This window comes from Mobula birostris, chromosome 12 (genome assembly GCF_030028105.1).
Source record: "Mobula birostris isolate sMobBir1 chromosome 12, sMobBir1.hap1, whole genome shotgun sequence".
Classification (NCBI taxonomy): Eukaryota; Metazoa; Chordata; class Chondrichthyes; order Myliobatiformes; family Myliobatidae; genus Mobula; species Mobula birostris.
The window spans coordinates 68588912-68610247 of NC_092381.1; the positions used below are offsets into that span (position 1 = coordinate 68588912).

Consider the following 21336-nt stretch of genomic DNA (forward strand, 5'->3'; position numbering starts at 1 on the left):
TTTGGGTGGAACTGAGGAAAAAAAGAATGACCATGTTAAAGGGACTGTGTTATAGACCTCCCAGTAGTCAATGGGATTTAGAGGAGCACTTTTGTAGAAAGACAACAGACAGTTGCAGGAAATATGAAGTTGTGATATTAAGTGATTTTAATTTTCCCCATATTGACTGCGACTTCCATACTGTAAAAAGAGTAGATTAGGTGGGGTTGTGTTCTGGAAAGTTTTCTTAATCAATATGTAGAGGTCCCAACTTGAGGAGAGCACGATTTTGGATCTCCTCTTAAAAAATGAGACGGGGCACGTGACAGAAGTGTGTATAGCGGAACACTTTATATCTAGTGATAGTAATTCCATTAGTTTCAAGATAATGGACCATCTGGACCAGATGGAATGCACCCGCGTGTTCTGAAGGAAGTAGCTGTGGAGATTGAGGAGGCATTAGCGGTGATCTTCAAAAGTGGATAGATTCTGGCATGGTTCTGGAGGACTGGAAGATTGCAAATGTCACTCCGCTATTTAAGAAGGGGGCAAGGAAGCAAAAAGGAAATTATAGACCTGTTAGCTTGACATCGGTGGTTGGGAAGTTGTTGGAGTCGATTGTCAAGGATGAGGTTACAGAGTACCTGGAGGCATACGACAAGATAGGCAGATCTCAGCATGGATTCCTTAAAGGAAAATCCTGCCTGACAAACCTGTTACAATTTTTTGAGGAAATTACCAGTAGGCTAGACAAGGGAGATGCAGTGGGTGTTGTATATTTGGATTTTCAGAAGGCCTTTGACAAGGTGCCACACATGAGGCTACTTAACAAGATAAGAGCCCATGGAATTACGGGAAAGTTACATACGTGGATAGAGCGTTGGCTGATTGGCAGGAAACAGAGAGTGGGAATAAAGGGATTCTAGTCTGGTTGGCTGCCGGTTACCAGTGGTGTTCCACAGGGGTCAGTGTTGGGGCCGCTTCTTTTTACATTGTACATCAACGATTTGGATTATGGAATAGATGGCTTTGTGGCTAAGTTTGCTGACGATACGAAGATAGGTGGAGGGGCTGGTAGTGCTGAGGAAACGGAGAGTCTGAAGAGAGACTTGGATAGATTGGAAGAATGGACAGAGAAGTGGCAAATGAAGTATAATGTTGGAAAGTGTATGGTTATGCACTTTGGTAGAAAAAATAAACAGACAGACTATTATTTAAATGGGGAAAGAATTGAAAGTTCTGAGATGCAATGGGACTTGGGAGTCCTCGTACAGGATACCCTTAAGGTTAACCTCCAGGTTGAGTCAGTAGTGAAGAAGGCGAATGCAATGTTGGCATTCATGTCTAGAGGGATAGAGTATAGGAGCAGGGATGTGATGTTGAGGCTCTATAAGGCGCTGGTGAGACCTCACTTGGAGTACTGTGGGCAGTTTTGGTCTCCTTATTTAAGAAAGGATGTGCTGACGTTGGAGAGGGAACAGAGAAGATTCACTAGAATGATTTCGGGAATGAGCGGGTTAACATATGAGGAATGTTTGTCCGCTCTTGGACTGTATTTCTTGCAGTTTAGAAGAATGAGGGGAGACCTCATAGAAACATTTCGAAAGTTGAAAGGCATGGACAGAGTGGATGTGGCAAAGTTGTTTCCCATGATGGGGGAGTCTAGTACGAGAGAGCATGACTTAAGGATTGAAGGGCGCCCATTCAAAACAGAAATGCGAAGAAATTTCTTTAGTCAGAGGGTGGTGAATCTATGGAATTTGTTGCCACGGGCAGCAGTGGAGGCCAAGTCATTGGGTGTATTTAAGGCAGAGATTGATAGGTATCTGAGTAGCCAGGGCATCAAAGGTTATGGTGAGAAGGCGGGGGAGTGGGACTAAATAGGAGAATGGATCAGCTCATGATAAAATGGCGGAGCAGACTCGATGGGCCGAATGGCCAACTTCTGCTCCTTTGTCTTATGGTCTTATAATAATGAAGGTGGCTAGGACTGGTCCTCAGGTTAGGATTCTAAACTGGAGAAAGGCCAATTTTGAAGACTTCTAAAGGGATCAGGCAGGCATGGATTGGGGTAGGTTGTTTTCTGGCAAAGGAATGTTTGGTAAGTGGAAGGCCTTTAAAAGTGAAATATTGGGAGTACAGAATCTATATGTTTCTGCTAAAATAAAAGTCAAGACTAACAGTTTAAGGGAATCTTGATTATCAAAGGATATTGAGGCGCTAGTAAAGAAAAAGAAGGAGGTATTTTACAAGTGCAAGTATGTAGTATTAAATGAGGCATGTGAGGACATTAAGAAATGCAAGAGAACACTTGAGAGAAATCAAGAGTGCTAAAGGAAGACATGAGGTTGCTTTGGCACACAAGGTAAAAAAAGAATCCTAAGGTCTTCTATAGCTATATTAAGAGAAAATTGGTCCTCTTTAAGATCAGCATGGTCATCTATGCATGGAGTCGATAAAGATGTGGAGATCTTAAATGCAATTTTTACGCCTATATTTACTTGCGAGACACAGAGCCTATTAGAGTGAGACAAAACAGCAGTGATGTCATGAGCAATATCTGGATTACAGAAGAGGACGTGCTTACTGTTTTTAAGCAAATTAAGGTGGATAAATTCCTAGGGTCCCCTTGGACCTTCTAGGAGGTTGGTGCAGAAATTGCAGAGGCCCTGTCAGAGATATTTAAAGTGTCCTTAGTTACTGGTGAGATGCCAGAGAACTGGAAGGTAGGTTCTGTTGTTCCATAATTTAAGTAAGGTCTTAAGAATAAATCTGGAAATTATAAGCTGATGAGCCCGATGTCAGTCATAAGTAGGTTACTGTACTGTATTATAAGGGACAGGGTATAAGTATTTGGATTGATTAGGGATAGGGAACGTGGCTTTGTGCATGACAGGTCTTACAGTTTTTTGAGGAGGTACTGAGAAGGTTGATGAAGGAAGGCTGATGCACTTTAGCAAGGCCTTTGATAAAATCCCACGGGGAGGCTGGCATTAGGAGGAGGTAGTGAATTGGATTCAACATTGGCTTCGGGGGAGGAGACTGTGAACGATATGGATGGTTGTTTCGCTGACTTGAGGCCTGTAACTAGTATTGTGCCTTAGGGATCGGTACTAGGTCCGTTGTTGTTTATCATCTGTGTGAATGATTTGGATGATAATGTAAATTGCATCAGTAAATGTGTGGATGACATCAAGATTGGGGGCAAAATGGATAATGGAGAAGGCTTGCAACGTGATCTGGACCAGCAGGGAAAGTGAGTTGAAAAATAGTAGATGAATTTAATACCGATTAATGTGGGGTGTTACACTTTGAGATGACAGACTAGGGTAGAATTTACACAGTGAATGATAATGCACTGAAGTGCCGTAATTTTTGCAAGTGGCATCACAGGTAGGTAGGTTATAAACAGAACTTTTGGCACATTGTCCCTTCTAAATCAGGGCACTGAGCACATGAGTTATGATGTTACGTGGAAGTTACGAAAGACATTGGTAAGACTAAATTCAGAGTACTGTGTGCAGTTCTGGTCACCTACCTATAAGAAAAATATGAATAAACTTGAAAGAGTGCAGAGAAAATTTACAAGGATGTTTCTGGGACTTGAACACCAGAATTATAGGGAAAGGATGATTAGGGTAGGAGTTTATTTGCAAAAGCACAGGAAGATCAGTAGAAATCTTACAGAGTTATACAAAATTTTTGAAGGGTATAGATAGGATGAATGCAGGTAGTTCCTTTTCCTGCTCAGATTTAATGCGACTAGAACTAGAGGTCATAGATTTGGCGTGAAAGGTGAAATATTTACAGGGAATCTGAGGGGAAGCTGCTTCACTCAGTGTGGTGTAAGTGTGGAATGAGCTGTTAGGGAATGTCGTAGTTGTGGGTTCAATTGAAACATTTAAGAGAAGCTTAAATATTACGTTACAGATGGTACATCAATGAGACAGGAATGGAAGGCTGTGGTATGGGTACAGATAGATGATACTAGTCAGAAAACAAGGCCAACATGAACTAGCGTGGCCAAGGGCCCTGCTTCTCTACTGTAAGACACTATGACTCTAAAAGCAACTAAGCTGGTTTAGCCTCCTCCTAAGCTGGTCAAAAATGTCCAACCCACAGTCTCCACTATCATGGCATAATCAGACTGCTCAACAATACAATTGTTATCTCTTCTGAAATACTTGTGGATTATTCTTTTATTTTTGCAGGAATTATGGGGTTGCAGTGGGCAAAGCACCTGAGAGATGCAGTGAAAGTCACGATAAATGACATAAATGAGGGATCTGTGAAGATGATTGGAGAAAATTGTCTTCTAAATCGAATGAAGGTGGTAAAGAACATAAAAGAGGAGGAAGAGGACGAAGATGAGGTTGAGGAAAATGAGGATACTTTAGGTATTATTGAGGTCACACAAATGGATGCCAATGTACTCATGCATTTGAGAGCATTTGACTTCATGTGAGTGAAATGCATCATAATATCAATACTTAGGAAAATAGTATGATTTTGTTTTCTCTTCACATACCTGAATAAATTTTAAACTTTAATTTTTCTTTAGAGTGTCCAATAGTCTGTACTTCCTAGACAAGATATTTCTTTCTTTAGTAATAGTTGGATTTTGCAACAAAATTGTTGCTACAAAATACTGGGGCTGCAATATATCTTTTTCTGTAGCTTGTAATAAAGCATGTGCTGAGCAACATTGTGAGCTAAATTTAGGAAGTAGCCCAATTTGGTACTAAGTGATCTTGGATCACAAATTGTTGTCATAGAATTCTTTGAATTCCTTCAAGGAAATGTTGGTAGAAAATGAAATGCTATTCATATTGGAGGACCCTTAGGAAGGTGGAAGAAAATATGGGCTGATTCCAGTACTGAAAGATCCAACTCGAAAGAAGTATTTTAGCTATATTCATGGTGGTCTTATATATCCAGTCAGAGGGACAAACTGTTCTAAGCCTGCTTTAGTCAACCTGTTGTATTTCATTTTTTTTCCCCTGGTTTCCTGCTGAAAAGGAATTCTGACTGCACTTCCCTGAAGAGTGGTCAGGGGTAGAAACTTACTGCCTGTCTCTAAAGAAAATTTTAAGATTGTGCGACCTCATAATTTGCAAAAGATTGCAATAGCCATACATGTGGAAAAAGTTATCATTGTTATTTAGACAGTATTGCAAATGAACCATGGTCTAAAGCATTTAGCAAGTCTTAGAATACAGAAAAAAATCATCTGTATATAGTTAAATATTCAGACAAACATTAATTATTGGAGAGGTCTATTTCCCAAATTGTGTGATTTGACAAATGCTGTGGAAAATCTCTGTTGATGAAGTGGCTGTAGAGGAAGGAAAAATGTTCTTATTGCAGGCAGATGTAGCCTATTTTGGATCTGCCCATAATTTTCATGTGTATTTCACTCTGCCTTGTTGAGCTCAGAGAAGGTTAACTACATTGATTACTATCAGTACTTCCATTCTGGTTATTCATGGAATCTAAACAAAATTATACTTTGAGAAGGTAGTACTGTAAATATGTTCCTTTTTTTCCTGGTTGTGTTCAAAGTGATGTAAGCTTTGTAGATCGGCAATTTTTCAGTTAGTAGAACTGGGATTTTGGAACTTTGAGAATTCTTGCTGCATCAGTCTTTAATGACATAGCAGGAGTAATCTACTGGATCTGCCAACTGTCTTACTGTCCTTTAAAAACAAATGAAACAGGGTACATGCTGAGTTCTTATGCCATGTGGAAACTAAAATTCTCCCCAATGGGTCTGAAATGTTTTAAAGACTTTCAGCTCAAACTAGGCTGAAGGCAAACCTTTTAGTGTCTGTATCACCAATTCCTTGCTGAGGAGCTGTGTGTTCTATTGGCCAGGAGTAGGTAGAAGTGGAATTACTGGAGACACAAGATCCTTGTTTTTTTGCTTTGGGGTTTTGACGATTTAATTGCTGGTGTTGCATTACAATTGACTAGGCCCTGTTTTCACTTTAAATTAGTTTACTGAACCTCTGCACTCTTCTGAGCCTTTACCTTTTTACCCTTGTATCTTTGCCAGCAAAATATTTTCATTGTTACTTCTTGTTCTTCGGCATCCATATGCGCTGAATCAAGAGCAACATCAATGTGTGTTGATTAAAAGTTGCTTTACATTTGTAAGTTTCTATGGCAGGAATAATGAACTTATGGCATGCAAGAATTTTGTTGGCGCATGGCATCCAGTGCCACCCCTTGATTCTTTAAACCCCAACCATAATAAAAAGATACATCTTAATCTCCTTACTGCCAAATGAAGCAGCGAATGATTCTTTACAAGCCAAAAGCAGTGAGCTGCTTTCACAGAAAATGTCTCACACTGGCTTGGCGCCAGCCAGATGGTTCTCAGAACATATGACATTGGATGATACATTTTGAAATCCTCACAGACCTGGTATACACATCAATATTTAGATTGTAAAAGGTTGGGCCAATTGACATTGGTTTTGCTCTGTTTATGTATTTTTTTCATCGGGTGTTTGTGAGTCAACACTGGATATTCAGTGATAATAATGGGAAATACTGGTATGTAGCTTACCACTTCCATAAATATTCAAGTGAATCATTGTTTTCAATAATGAACTTGGTCAAGTCTAATTATAGGTGTAGACTTACAGCTGAAACTAGTGCTGAATGCATAGCTCTCAAAACAACCAAATACAATCCAGATGTTAAATATTTCTCATCATCCGTGCAGCAACACAAGTCACACTGAGAATAAAGTGCGAATTTTTTCCTTTATTTTATCTTTTATGAATATGCACCAAAGTTTATAGTTTTACATTCTCGTTTTTTATGTTATATAAAAATATTATTTAGAAATGATGTTTTTTTAAAAAAAAAAGACAATTGAAAAATTTGATATTTTTGGGCATGTTTTCTAAAGTGCTTCATTTGTTTCAATCTGTCTCTGTTATACATGTAAATGCCCTTTTTTCTTAAGATATACACAATTATTGATCAATGATAATCTCTGCTTAAATGTGTGAATTTTTTAGAAAATTATCACCAGTTTTGTCACACGCTCTCAAACAAAAAGCCCTGTAGGAATGCCCCTGCAGAAATCTGTCCTGACCTACCTCCCATCTGGAAGATGGAGTATATTGGGGAGAACTACTGAAATAATATGCTGTGTAAAACATAATGCAAAATATTTTTCTTCTGCCTTTGTTCAGTAATGAATATGGCAGATATTACAATTGCAGCTATCTGATTGTGTTTACTTTTGTCTTGGGATAGACACCTTGACCCATTTGGAACAGCAATAAATTACTTTGATGCTGCCTTCAGAAATGTGAGGAATCTTGGAATTGTTTCTGTGACATCCACTGACATCAGCACATTGTACTGCAAAGCCTTAAATGTCACCATGCGCCACTATGGGTGCCACATTGTCCGGACAGAATACTATAAAGAAGTGGCAGCCAGAATGGTCATCGCTTCAATGGCAAGGTAATGTGTTCACTAATATCTCTTGTAAAAATGCAAGGTTTTTGGAGAGTACCTCCTTAGTAGCTTAACAAGTTCAGGAAATGATTATCAGTTCTATACTATACTTTTGAAGAACAAGTCCTTTCAAGTCAAGACGTTTTAAAATTTGCTGTTATTTAAGTGAATGTAATATCAAAGATGTACGCACCCTCTGTTACTAAAATATAAAATAGTTAACTATCTTCTTTTTGAGTAACCTCTATGGCCACAGATGGAAATACATTCACTGTGAGATGACAGTACTGAATCAAAGCTCAATATTTGCACCAGCAGTAACCCTGTTACTCAAGTTCGAAGTTTCTTCTTGTGGGTATGTTTAACTTCCAGGGCTGACGTTTCTTTGGTCCAGCCAATTGTTATGGTGGGGACTGGGAGGCAGGGACCCTGCTTGATAAAATCCAGCTCATTAATGAAACATAGTTGCAATAATGGAGTTGTTAGCATCTTGAGCTTTTTTCTGCCGTTTGTAGCCGAACACTATTCTTCCCCTTACCCATACAATTTAATTGCAATATGTATCTATCATTGTCAGATAGGAAATATGTTTTTGAGATAGCATCTGTTAGTCTTTTCAGAAAGAAGTTTCATTTGCCTGTTAAGGTGTTGGCTCTGACTGCCAACCAGTGTGAAGAATAGTGCACATTGACCACTATGTGGTTCTTTAATAGATTGTAGATTTTAATCCAATTTATGTCCTAAGCATTCAAGTTCTAGGAAATACAACACACTTTTGTAATCCTTATTAAAACACTTGGTATCCAGATGTCATTCTGGTATCTTTTAGGCTAGGGGTCACCAGCCCGTTGATCGCGATCGACTGATCGATCTTTGACACTTTCCCAGTAGATCCTGAAGAAAAATCAAAAATAAATACAAAAATACTGTTGTAATGTGAGCATTATAAAAGTAATACTAATTAGGATAATGGTAATATAGCAATATTTTTGCTAAAAAGCTGTTTGTGAAGAGAGATTGTTTCCGGGTTGCGGGGGTTTAGTTCCGTTCTTTCTGCCCAGTGCGCATGTGTGTAGTTCCCCCGTCATGCACCACATTTTCAGCGTAGCCTGTGCTGCATCAAAGTGACCAATCAGATTAGGTAAGAGTACAGACTGTCGCAAACATCAATATACGGCAGTGGTCCTCAACCTCCGGGCCGCGAAGCATGTAGTGGTGCAGCGGTAGTCCGGATGCACACAGCACATCTTTAAGAAAAAAAGCCGAAATAAACCAGCTAATTAATTAGGTGCCACCTGTATTGTAAATGTCGGCTCAGATCAGAGGCAACGCAATCGGCAATTGCTCGTGATATTCTGATAGCGTGGCGGATGCTCCACAAAAAAAGGCAAAAACGTACAAATTCCATCCAGAATGGGAAGAGGAATTTCTGTTTACCTTGGTGAAAGTCAAGTGTTTATGTATGTTGTGCCACCAAACACAAGCACTGACTAAAGGAGGGAATCTGGAGCGGCACCACAACACCAACCACAAGAAATTTAAAGACACCTACCCCCCAAAGAGTGCAATTCGTGCCAGGAAAGTTGAGGAGCTGAAATCGGAGTTGAAGGCCCAGCAATCGTTTTTCACAAAACATGCTGCTCAAAATAAGTCTGCTATTGAAGCATCATTTTGTGTAAGTCACCTTTTGGCTAAACACAAGAAGCCTTTTACAGATGGCGATTTATTCAAGGAAGCAATGGTCATTACTACAGAGACTGTTTTAATGACTTTAAAAACAAAAACGGCATCACAACCACAATACATAATATACTGCTTGGCCCTGCAACAGTGACAAGGAGGGTAGTGTCACCGTCAGAGGACGTGAATATTTTTCACTACAGTTCAATGAATCCCTGGATGTAATGCAAACAGCTCAGCATGTTGTATTTGTCAGAATGGCTTTCCAGGATTTTACAACAAAGGATTTTACTTCCGCACTCTTTTGTAATTAAACGAGAGAACGACAGGTGAGGATATTTACAATGAGTTTAAAAAATATGTCCGTGAAAATGACAACCCCATTCATAAACTGGTTGCAATTACTCCTGATGGGGCCCCAGCAATGTGCGGTGTGCACGTTGGTTTTATACCACTAAAAGTCAGTGCCTACTTCGGGTCAACTTATCTATGTGAAATTGCATTTTCTCAGATGAAAATTATTAAATCTAAGTACAGCAGCTGACTTACTGACAGACACCTCACTAGGGTTGCCAACTTTCTCACTCCCAAATAGAGACTCATTCCACCGAGATGCAACACTGAGCATCATAGGAAGTCATTCCTGCCTGTGGCCATCAAACTTTACAACTCCTCCCTTGGAGGGTCAGACACTCTGAGCCAATAGGCTGGTCCTGGACTTATTTCCTGGCATAATTTACATATTACTATATAACTATTTATGGTTTTATTACTATTTAATTATTTATGGTGCAACTGTAACGAAAACCAATTTCGCCCAGGATCAATAAAGTATGACTATGACTATAACAGACAAAAGTAGCAGTCAAATCCCGGGACATTTGTGTTTACCCCGAGAAAGACTAACATGACCATGAAGCCTGGCGCAGGCGCCTGTGTGCGCATGCGTGATGTGCCGATTTTTTTTAACCCCATGAATCGGTTTTGGCTTAATCTTCATTATTTCTACTTTATATAGGCTGTGTATTTATCATCTCATTCCTGCTTTTACTATATGTTAGTGTTATTTTAGGTTTTATGTGTTATTTGGTGTGATTTGGTAGGTTAATTTTTTGGGTCTGGGAACGCTGAAAATTTTTTCCCATATAAATTGCTTCATTGGCGTAAAGCATTTCGGCATGAAAGGTTTCATAGGAACGTTCTACTTTAGCGGGGGAATACGGGACAGTTGGCAACCCTACACCTCACAGACCATCTCAGACTGGTTGTCTGTAGTTATGAGCCAAATTTCAGGGAACTAGCAGAAAGTATTCAGCCCTAGTCATCACACTGAGTGCAACAGTCAATTTTTATTCATTTATTTTTCATATTGGAATAAAATTAGATAATGAAACTTAGAATTAAAGGTGTGAAGTATTGTAATATTCTTAAAGAAAGACAGCTATGGCCTGTTTGATATGCTAGTTACAGTGTTTTCTTGTTTGAATTAATTTGAAAGTTTGACAAAAGTATTTTGTGTAATTCAAATACAATTCACCCAAATAAAAGGCCTCAAATTGGAAGTACTATCTGAGCTGTTTTTTCTCTAAATGATTTAGTAGGTAGATCTTGCCTTTCACTGAGGTCGAGGTAGGGGATCTTGGGCTTAAAAAGGTTGGTGACCACTATTTTAGGCAATGTGTGGCAGAATACTAAATGCACCAGATTTGCCACTATGGTGCAGGTTTAGTTAAACCAGCACTTTCTAAAGCTTTTAGCTATATTATCTTTAATCCTCTTGATCCTGTGTCCAGAATTTCTTTAGTTTTATTTTGATTACATTTTGCAACTTCAACATTACTAACTCTTCATCCTACATAACAGAACATAGGCCCACAACGTTGTGCTAACTTGCATTAGCCTTGCTCCCCCATCAATCCAACCCTTCCCTCCAACATAGCCCATAACCTTCCAACTTCTTACATCCGTGTGCTAATCTAAAAGTCTCTTAATTGTCCCTATTGGATCAGCCTCTGTGACCAGCCCCGGCAGTGGGTTCCAGGTCCTCTCTGTGGTTTAAGAAAAAAAAACTACTTCTGACATCTCCCCTAAACTGTCCACCACTCACCTTAAACTGATACTCTCTTGTCTTGGTCATTGCCACCCTGGACAAAAGGTGCTGCTGTACGCTCTACCCACGTGTCTCATCATCTTCTGCACCTCTATCAAGTCGCTTCTCATCCTGCTCTGTTCCAAGGAGGAAAGTCCCTAGCTCGCTGAATCTCTTCTGTTTTCACAATGACATTTTTTACAATAGCAATTGATTTTTAAGTTTGTAGCAATAGCTTTTGGGACAGCGTGGGGAGTTAGGTGTTAGGGACAGGGATGAGAAAGAGTTGGAGGTCAGGGGTAGGAGCCAGTGTTCAAGCCAAGATGGCGCTGAGCTGCAATGTCTATCTATGTCATGGTGCAGACTTAGTTGCTTTGTAAGTTCATAAGGAAGATATGGGCGACAGTGCAGGGAATTAGGAGTCAGGTTAGGTTTTAGTAACAGAGATGAAGGAGAAAGAGAGGTCAGGACAGGAGCCTGTGTTTGGAGTACAAGCCACTGGGATCAGAGGGCCATACTATTCCTGAAGTCAACCCTAAAGTGCAACGTGGTCGAAGGTCAGAGGTCCGGGAGGTCAGGTCATTTGAGGACTGGAGGTCAAACCCATGATTGGCGACTCCTTAGGTCGATACCCAGAGATCGTTGAAGTCCTGCAGTCAAAGTTTAGTGCTTGGTGAGTCTGGAGGTAGAGAGTCCAAAGGGTCAAAGACCGAATTTGGTTAGTCCAAAGGTAGAGGCTTGAAGATCAAGTCTTTGTGTTCAGACCAGAGACTGGAGGTTGGAGGCCCGATGCCTGTGAGTTTGAGAGTCTGGGTCCAGGGTCTGGAGGTGACCTCTGCTGGTGAGGATGTGAAAGGGGCTTGTCTTGTTCTATTGTTGGTACTGCTGCTTCTGTTGTTCCATGTTGATTGTTGTATTGTTGTTTTGAACATTGTGGGCATGCTATGTTGGCACTGGAATGTGTGCCCCCTGCACACCCTTTGGTATGTTGGTTGTTAACTCAGACGACACATTTCACTGTGTGTTTGGATGTACATTTGATGAACCTGAATTTTCTGTTACAGATATTCATTTATCACAGTTTTGCTTATTCACACAATATCTCTGTAATTTAGTGCTGCCATCTGCAGTGCTCACAAGTTTGTGCCACAGGTAAAATTGGACATGTGGCTTTCCTTCCAGCTGTTTAAGTACTGAGTCAAAATTTGTGAGATTGGAGGGTCACTTTAAGTTCAGCGTGGAAGGCTAACGACCAAACTTATCTGTGGATCTTTTGTGTGTGTAATTGACAGCATGAAGGCCATTAGGCACCTGAAACAATCCACTGTTTGTGGTTGCTTGCAAAAAATTTTCCTGATGTGCCTAGCCTATGAGAACGTGAAACCCTAAAAGGATGTAGTCTACTTCTGCATTACTACAAAGACTTTATTCTGCCTGGGCCACTGATGGATGCGCCAAAGTGTCCATTTCCTCTAGGCAGATGTATCCTTCCATTTCCTCCATTACTGATTACTCATACGCCAACCCCACGATATATCCAACTGGCATAATATCTGTACACCTAACCCCACTTGCCAGCTCACCACCCATATGCTACCTCCTCACCCAAACAAATATCCAAAACAAATTCTCCTGGTGATTTTCCTTTCCAAATCTCTGAGCAGAATGCTTCCTGTTCCCGCAGTCAGTTGTACTTGGAAACTGCTGCTTAATATTTTAAGCGACATTTGTACTGTATGAAAAATCTTTTGTGTTCCCTTCTTTTCACATGCCAACTTCCTTTCCTCATGAATGTATAAAATAAACCGTCTGAATTGTGATTAATTTGTGCAAAGCAAATACATAACATGAACATCATTAACCTAAGGCATATGCAACTAAACACAAAAATGCTATTTGCTACTGAACCCAGGATTAAAAATGTTATCCTTGTGTGTGACTGAAAAGATTAAGCATTATGTTTACAACCATAATACCATCTGTCAAAGTCGACCATACTGAAGTTACTCAGAATGAGAGTCAAATTGTGAAAAGGGAGATTGGTCCACACGTCATCAGAACAACTTCTTATAATAAGTACACATTAGATTAACATTAGCTGAACCAGAAGTTGCTGCAGACATTCTGCAACCACTGTTTAGCATCACACTTTTGTCAGTGCCCAGCAAAATGCTTGTCAAAGTCATTTTCAATGGATTATAGATGCTGTCAATGTGTGCTTGAGGAAAGAGCAAGCTGGCTTCAGGAGAAACAGAGGCTGTGTCGACCAGATCTTCACGCTGCGTAACATCATAGAACAGTGGCAGAGACAACTGTATGTGAATTTCGTGGACTTTGAAAATGCTTTTGATAGCATCCACAAATTCTCAGATCATATGGGATCTCTTCCAAAATTGTCCAGCTTATGGTTACTTCACCTGCATAGATGAGGACCGCAACTTGAGCTTTGAAGTCAAGACAGGAGTCAGGCAAGGCTGTGTGATGTTGGTGATATTATTTAACCTGGTGATTGACTGGCTTATGAGGCAAACAATGATAGATAACCAGAGACACATTATGTGGGCTCTATTCTCTACTTTAGAAGAGCTCGGTTTTGCAGATGACCTCTCATTACTATCACATACATACCAGCACCTGTGTGCCTTTGGTGGACAGGTTAGACTCAGAGTCAGCCAGAGAAAGACGGAGACCAGGACCCTCACTGTAGAGTCTCCTCTCACATCAAGGCATATTACGTCAACACACTGACCCGGGCAGCATCACTTGGCAGGATGGTGGCACCATGACCGACATCCAGTGCAGGCTCAACAAAGCTGGAAGCATCTTCAGAGCAACATATGAGGATCAACCAAGTGCGGTGTCCACACCAAGGTGAAGTTGTACCAGAGCTGTGTTCTGTCCACACACTTGTACGGGTCAGAATGCTAGTGCATGACAGAGGGCGACCTTTCCAAGCTCTCGTCATTTCACACCATGAGCCTCCAGAAGATCCTTTGTATTTTCTGGCCAAGAAAGTTCTCCAACCACACCTTACTCCTTCAGTGTCACCAAGAGTACATGGCCACAATCATCAAGTGGAAATGCTGGAGATGGATTGGGTACATGATGAAAAGAGAAGCTAACTCCATCATCAAGGCAGCACTTCATTAGGACTCTGAAGGACAGAGGAAATGCAGAAGACCAAAGACAATTTAGCACCATACCGTAGAGGCAGAAGTGAAGATGCTGAGCCACACCTGGGGCACCATAGAGAAGATGGCCAAGGACAGACCGAGATGGAGGACCTTCATTGCTGCCCTAAACACCAACAGGGTACTAGGCAGTAACTAACTAGACTGACGTTGGGCTCCATTAATGAAACAACATATTCAAAGTCCATGTTCAATATTTAAAAAAAGGAAATTGTCTGGTATACCTGGAACTTTAATTTTTCAGCAATGTACAACTGAAAATTGATTTTTATGTTGAGTGAAGTGCAGTAACAATCATTTCCAGGGCATTTACTTCACTCTGGATAATCAGCTGGGCAATTCCTTACGCTCCTGAATGGAATTCTGTGGTTGGAGTACACATGATAATGCTATTGCATGTAGAATTTTTTTTTTTAACATTGCAGAAGGACTTTGATTTTGTTATTCTGAGACAACCTTGTCTTTGCAGTACAGCCTCCTAGGCAGTTAAATTCATTATTTGCCATTGTCCTTTCATCCCTCCAGAACTATGGTGAGCTTATTCCTGAAATGTAATTCACAGAAAATGTTTGTTGTGATGCGTCTAGTATGGTAGCATAGTAGGTAGTGCTTGTCACTCTCACTTTCTGCTTCCACCACTGGCTAGCAGTCTTGTGAAAAGGAGAGCAGAATGTGTAAGTCTCTTTCTGCCAGTACACAGCTTCTCCAACTGCAAGCCTCATGTAGTGCCTCCTCGCTGGCGACATATGGAAACTGAACTCCTTTCGGACTCAGGCTGAATTACAGAGGACGGGGAGGAGGTCTGGCCCCTGCACACGTAGTACAGGCACACCATTGTGTGGACATGCCCTGGTGCTCTTGAAACAGATCCCCAGCTATGGGTAAATAGCTGCACTGCCTTGTGGGCAGCCTCGGGGGAGATGAAGACTACGGGAGTAAACCCAGACAACAGATCCGGAGCGGAGCCCCTGAGGTGGCTGGATGTCATTGAACATTCTGCCGGCAGCCAGGCTGGTGCCAAACGTATTGCTTCATAAGCTTTCCTTTGGACTACACTGGTGAAGCCGAGAAGAGGACCTTGACAACTGGGCATCTTGGGATCTCGAGACCATTTGTCCAGGCTTGTGATGATGATCATCATCTCTCATTGTCCTTTGAGAAAGACAGGTGCCAACCAACCAACCAACCAATTCACTGAGCGCCAGGTCACAGACCACTGGCCTCAACCTCCAATTATCACCCTGCTCAGGCATTCCAATTGTCTTTTTCTCTCTACCTCAATCCCTTCCAGTTAGACATATAGAACAGTACAGGTCCTTCAGCCCATGATGTTGTGCCAAACTTTCAAGTTACTCCAAGATCAATCTAGCGCTTCCTTTCTGCATGGCCCTCCATTTTTCTTTCATCCGTGTGCTTAAGAGTCTCTTAAATATCTGCCTCTATCACCACCCCTGGCAGCGCATACCACAAATCCACTACTCTGTGTAAAGAAACATACCTGAGACATCCTCCCCCCATACTTCCCACCCATCGCCTGAAAAATTATGGCCTCTTGTATTAGCCATTTCAGCTCTGGGAGAAAGGTGCCAGCTGTCCACATGATGAATGCCTCTCATCACCTCACACACCTCTATCAAGTCACCTCTCATCCTCCTTCACTCCCAACACCCCCAACCACCAACAGTAGCTAAATTATTGCACTCCAAATACCATAAAATCTCATTAAAAATTATTGTAGCTGTAGGTCCCGGAATCTCTTTTTAATTTCTCTTAATCTTTAACTTCTAATTTTTATTGTTATTCCAGTGCTTATTATGGCAGTAAATCGTTTTACATTTGAAAGTCTGTATTTACTGGGTCAAGCTCAGTTAAAGTTGGATTTCCGATACAACTTTGGCTATCATCTCATTGGAGTAAAACTAATATAGACTTTGTGGTTTTGGTGAAGGATCTTTAACTTGAAAGGACCCTCATCTGAGGGTTTCCAGTGTTTGATTTCATAATTAAAAAAAGACTATTATAAATGTTGTCAACTTTTAGCTTGATCCCTTAAGTAAGGCACATTTTAATAAAACACATGTATTGATCTGGTGAATCTCAGGGCATGTTAATCAAATTTTGGTTACATAAATTTAGTCCAAGTTTTATCCAGTATATGGAATAAGCTGCCATATGGATGTGGTGGACACAGGTTCAATTGGATCAGCACATAGGTAGGAGGGATGTGGAGGCTGATGGGACAAGTTCAGCAAGGACTATATGGGCCAGAGGGCCTGTTTCTGCACTGTATGCTGTATGACTCTCTGCCATGACCAGAATAAGTTACCCATTTTTCTGTGGTAACTTATCAATAGATGGCCTGTTAAATTTCAAGTTTATTGGGAAAAGGTCCTGAATGCCTTGAATTTGTTGATGATTCTTGAGAAGCTCTGATTAATATTGACTGATGAATATTAGAATCAAAAAGGAACTTCCAATCATACACTGCAAAGCCTTCGATGAAATTGTATATGATTTTATGTCTCTTTTTTGATCCAAATTTCAACGGAAGAATAAATTAGATTTCAGAGAATTCTCTATCATTTCAACACACACAGAATGTTAGAGGAACTCAGTAAGTCAGGCAGCATCTATAGAAGGGAATAAGTCGTTAACATATCAGGGCTTTTGGAAGGTCTTGGCCCGAAACATCGACTGTTTATTCGTTCCCATATATGTTGCCTAACCTGCTGAGTTCCTCCAGCAATTTGTCTGTTGCTTTGGATTTCCAGTATCTGCAGAATTTCTTGTGTTTATTATTATCGTTTTTCATCTTTTATATTAAAATTGTGTTTGGAAACATGAGGAATAAAACAAATGGAATTTGGCTTTACTTCACTAAATTTGTCAGTCTTAGAGTTATAGCGGTATTTTTCAATATAGTACCTTCACATTGTAAGTGCAAGACATTTCTCAAACTTTTGATGCATTTTCTCTAACTGATCTAAGAAAATGGGGTCTGGTGTCCCTTTTGGCTTGGTGGTGTCTTCTGATACACTGCCTTTGCTGTGCTGTTGCATGCAACAGTGCAGTCTTGTCAGTGTGAGGTTGTCATTGCACCATGCATCTTTAGTGAACTTTATTCTGGAAATCAGTTACATGGATAAATCTTAGATCCAATTATGATTCTTATAATTGAGGTAGTAGTACCTTTCTCCTTGTCCTTAGTTAAATGGAACAGCATCTGAAAGTTGCTTTTATTCCCCTCATTGTTCAACTGTGTTACCTTGTGTTTTCTGATATTTCCCTGCAGGGCTGCAGCACGCTGCAATAAGGGGATTGAGGTTCTATTCGCTGTAGCTCTGGAACACTTTGTTCTGGTGGTGGTACGGGTGCTTCGAGGTCCTTCCCAGGCGGATGAAAGCCTGAAGAAAATCCGACGCCTGATCCATTGTCAGTGGTGTGAAGAGCGGGTCTTCTACAAGAAGTGCCATATGCTAGAAGGTAAACCCCACTCAACAACGGTCTATGCAACCAGTGGTTAAATATATTTAGCTGTTTCCCTTCACCTGAAAAGGGGGATCAGTGAACTGCTGCAGTGTTTGTCAATCTGCTGTTGATTGCTTGTCTACTCCCAATGCTTTTTAAGCTCCCTGTACTTTAGCATTTTATACTATATTATAGTACAGGGGTCCTCAACCTGTTTTGCACCGTGGACTGGTTTAATATGGTCAATATTCTTGCGGACCAGCCAACCGGGGTGGGAGGGGTGGGGGGGGGTGTTCAAGTAGAGTTAAACTCACCTCAGCATGTCTTTTACAGTTAGGATTGCCAACTTTCTCACTCCCAAATAAGGGACAGAAGTAGCAGTCAAATACGGGATAGTGTTTGCTCCGAGAAAGACTACCATGACCATGAAGCCTTGCGCGGGCACCTGTGTGCACATGCGCGTACATGCTGATTTTTTTTTCCACAAATCGGTTTTGACTTAATTTTCCCGACTACAATGCACATACATTTTTTCTACTTTATACAGGCTGTGTATTTATCATATTATTCCTGCTTTAACTATATGTTAGTGTTATTTTAGGTTTTATGTGTTATTTGGTATGATTTGGTAGGTTCTTTTTTGGGTCTGGGAACGCTCAAAAATTTTTCCCATATAAATTAATGGTAATTGCTTCTGCGCTTTATGCCATTTTGGCACGAAAGGTTTCATAGGAACGCTGTACCTTAGCGGGGGAAATACGGGACAAGGGCGGTCCCGTATGGGACAAACCAATTTAGCCCAATATACGGGATGTCCCGGCAATACAGGACAGATGGTAACCCTACGTTCAAGTTCAACAGTGCGTGACAGGAATGAGGAAAGATGCAGCTGACTGATATTGTTTCCTCTCAGCCCGGTAGCACATGCTTCGCGGGCCGGTACCAGTCCGCGGCCCAGTGGTTGGGGACCGCTGTTATAGTAATACCCCTGTAATATTTGATATCTGGCTCCTCTTTCATATGCCATTGTTAGCCACCTTAAATGGCAGAAAGTTTTGTGTCACATACTTGCTGAATCTGTTGTAGATTTTGACCAACTGGTAAGTATATTTGAAATACCCTAGTTGTTAAAGTTAATGATTTCCCATCGAGCAAAATTTCAAGTAATACAAGTGGTATTACAGTTTCCTCATTCTTCTAAGCACCAGAGATTTATGTATTTTATTTTGCAGCTAACATGGAATATAAGAACCAGATATGTTAAGTATTTCTCTTCATGTGAATTCTAATATATTGAAACATTTACTGAATATGGTCTTATGGTTTTAAGTTTGGAGTCAGCACCATACAATACAAACACTGTCATAGCCTTGAAAACTGATGTGCAACAATGCTTTATGTTTAGTGACAAACAATCAGTCTATTTTCAAACAGGTTTTCTGTTGTTATTTCAGAAAGTGCATACCGTCAGCTGCCATGTGATTGTCATGGAAGTATGCCAGGAAAAACTGCTGTAGAGCTTGGACCATTGTGGTAGGTTGCTGCTAAAAGTTAAGGATTTGGAATAAAATTCTAAGTTATTGTTTGACCTCATGTTGAGTCCTGAATGTCCAGCATTCCTAGTTTTAGGCATAGTTTTCTTTTTCCTCAAGCAAGGAGTTTGGCCAATGTTATTGAATTGTTCTACAGTCTAACACTTGGTTTTCTTGTGGCTGTTGTATCAAGTGTCCTAATAAATGAAAGGGTTGCCAGCAATATTTTTCAGTCAACACCTGCTGATTTGAAATTGTGCCCACTCCTAATGCACAAGTTCCTAATATGTTCTGCAAAAACACAGGTTCAGCACCTGTCTGTGCCACATGTGGGTGGGTTTAGGAGATGACAAAACCACATACTTCAAAGGTGATCAAGCTCTTCGTTGCAGAGGCCTGTATTAGACTTTCAATGTTGTGTTTTAGTTTATTGTCAAAAGCACAAGTACGTATATCCTCAGATGGTATGAAAAATTTACTTGCAGCAGTATCATAGGCACTTAACTTTCACAAGAAAAGCACACATTCAATATTTGTTTTTGCAAGAAAGACACAATTAGAACAAACTAAGGTCCATTATAGTACAGAGTGGTCATAGTGTTGCTATACTGAGGTAGTGATTAGGGTTGTGCAGATTGGTTCAAAAGCCAAGTGTTTGAAGAGAAGTAGCTGTTCTTGAACCTGATGTTGTGGGGAACTCTGGCTTCTGTACCTCTTGGTCAATGGTAGCTGTGAGAAGATGGCATTGCCTGGTTGGTGGAGATCTTTGAAAATGGATGTTACCTTCAGTAGGCAGTGCCTCATGTAGGTACTTTTGATGGTGGGGTACAATGTGCCCTTATCTCCACTAGTCTGCAGCTTTTCGCTTTCCTGAGCATTAAGATTGTCGAAATAGACTATAATGCAATGAGTCAGTATACTTTCAACAGTACATCAGTAGAAGTTTATTAGAGCATTCGGTAACATTCGAAACCTCCTTGACAAAATCTAAACAAGACAAATCAACAAAAAGGAATTGAATGTTTCCCTGGGTTTTAAGGACATAAAAATCTGAGTCTATAATCATAAATAATATAGATGCTGTAGGCTTGCATAATAGTTCTACACAATATCTTTTTCAAGTGTGAAATTATATAAAGGGACATCCTAATGTTTTACAGTTAGTGACGTATTTGAAGAGTTGGCATTGCGTTACCATAGGAAAATAGCAAAGGAAAATGCATCCAGATTGCACAAACCTCAATATGATAATGATCAGAATGTTGCTTTTGTAATATTGATCAGGAAGCCAAAATAATTCTCCTGCTCATCACACTGTTATTAAAAGAAGTTGTGCTATAAGGTTATTATACCTAATTGAGAGCGCAGAAGGGGCCTCAGTTTAATACCTTATTCAAACAATGGTATTGCAGCGCTCCCTCGATACCACTTCAGCCTTGCTTTACATTGTCCAAGAGCCAAAGAAACCCAAAGGTGCCACTGCTGGATATTAGTATGTAGAAGCAGAAACCTGACAATGTTTGACGGACCTCTGCTTCATATCATTGAGCTTAGTTGTCATCTTTTTTCCTTCACTCCTTTCAAGAAGTTAATCTTCATAATCCAAATTCTTCCCAGTCTATCTCTGTTGGAGCCTCCTGATCTCATGGCGCCATCAAGTAGGCCAAATGCATAGAGATTCTTTTGAGATTTCGCCACCTCACTTTTCTTGCTGTGTCGTGGAAATATTCTTCCAAAGCATTCTCATGACTTGATAAATCAGCATTATACACCAAAATTCCGGCATTAAACCAGGAAGCATTCTACAACTTTGCAATATTTCCAAGGGATTATTATGGATAATTAATACTAAAGAGCTTGAAAGATTTAATCTTCCATTCACTGGGAACATTTAGGAAACATAAAAGAAATTAGTGAA

The 21336-nt window shown here is 40.4% G+C and overlaps 1 protein-coding gene across 1 annotated transcript in view; it reads left to right on the top strand.

Moving 5' to 3' along the window:
* Positions 1-21336, top strand: part of trmt1l (tRNA methyltransferase 1-like) — an 83630-nt gene that overhangs the window by 38771 nt on the left and 23523 nt on the right. Inside the window, exons 9-12 of the mRNA XM_072274008.1 lie at positions 4191-4440; positions 7252-7464; positions 17711-17901; positions 19341-19419. Of these exons, the coding sequence (XP_072130109.1) occupies positions 4191-4440; positions 7252-7464; positions 17711-17901; positions 19341-19419 (733 nt within the window). The remainder of the gene's footprint in view (positions 1-4190; positions 4441-7251; positions 7465-17710; positions 17902-19340; positions 19420-21336) is intronic.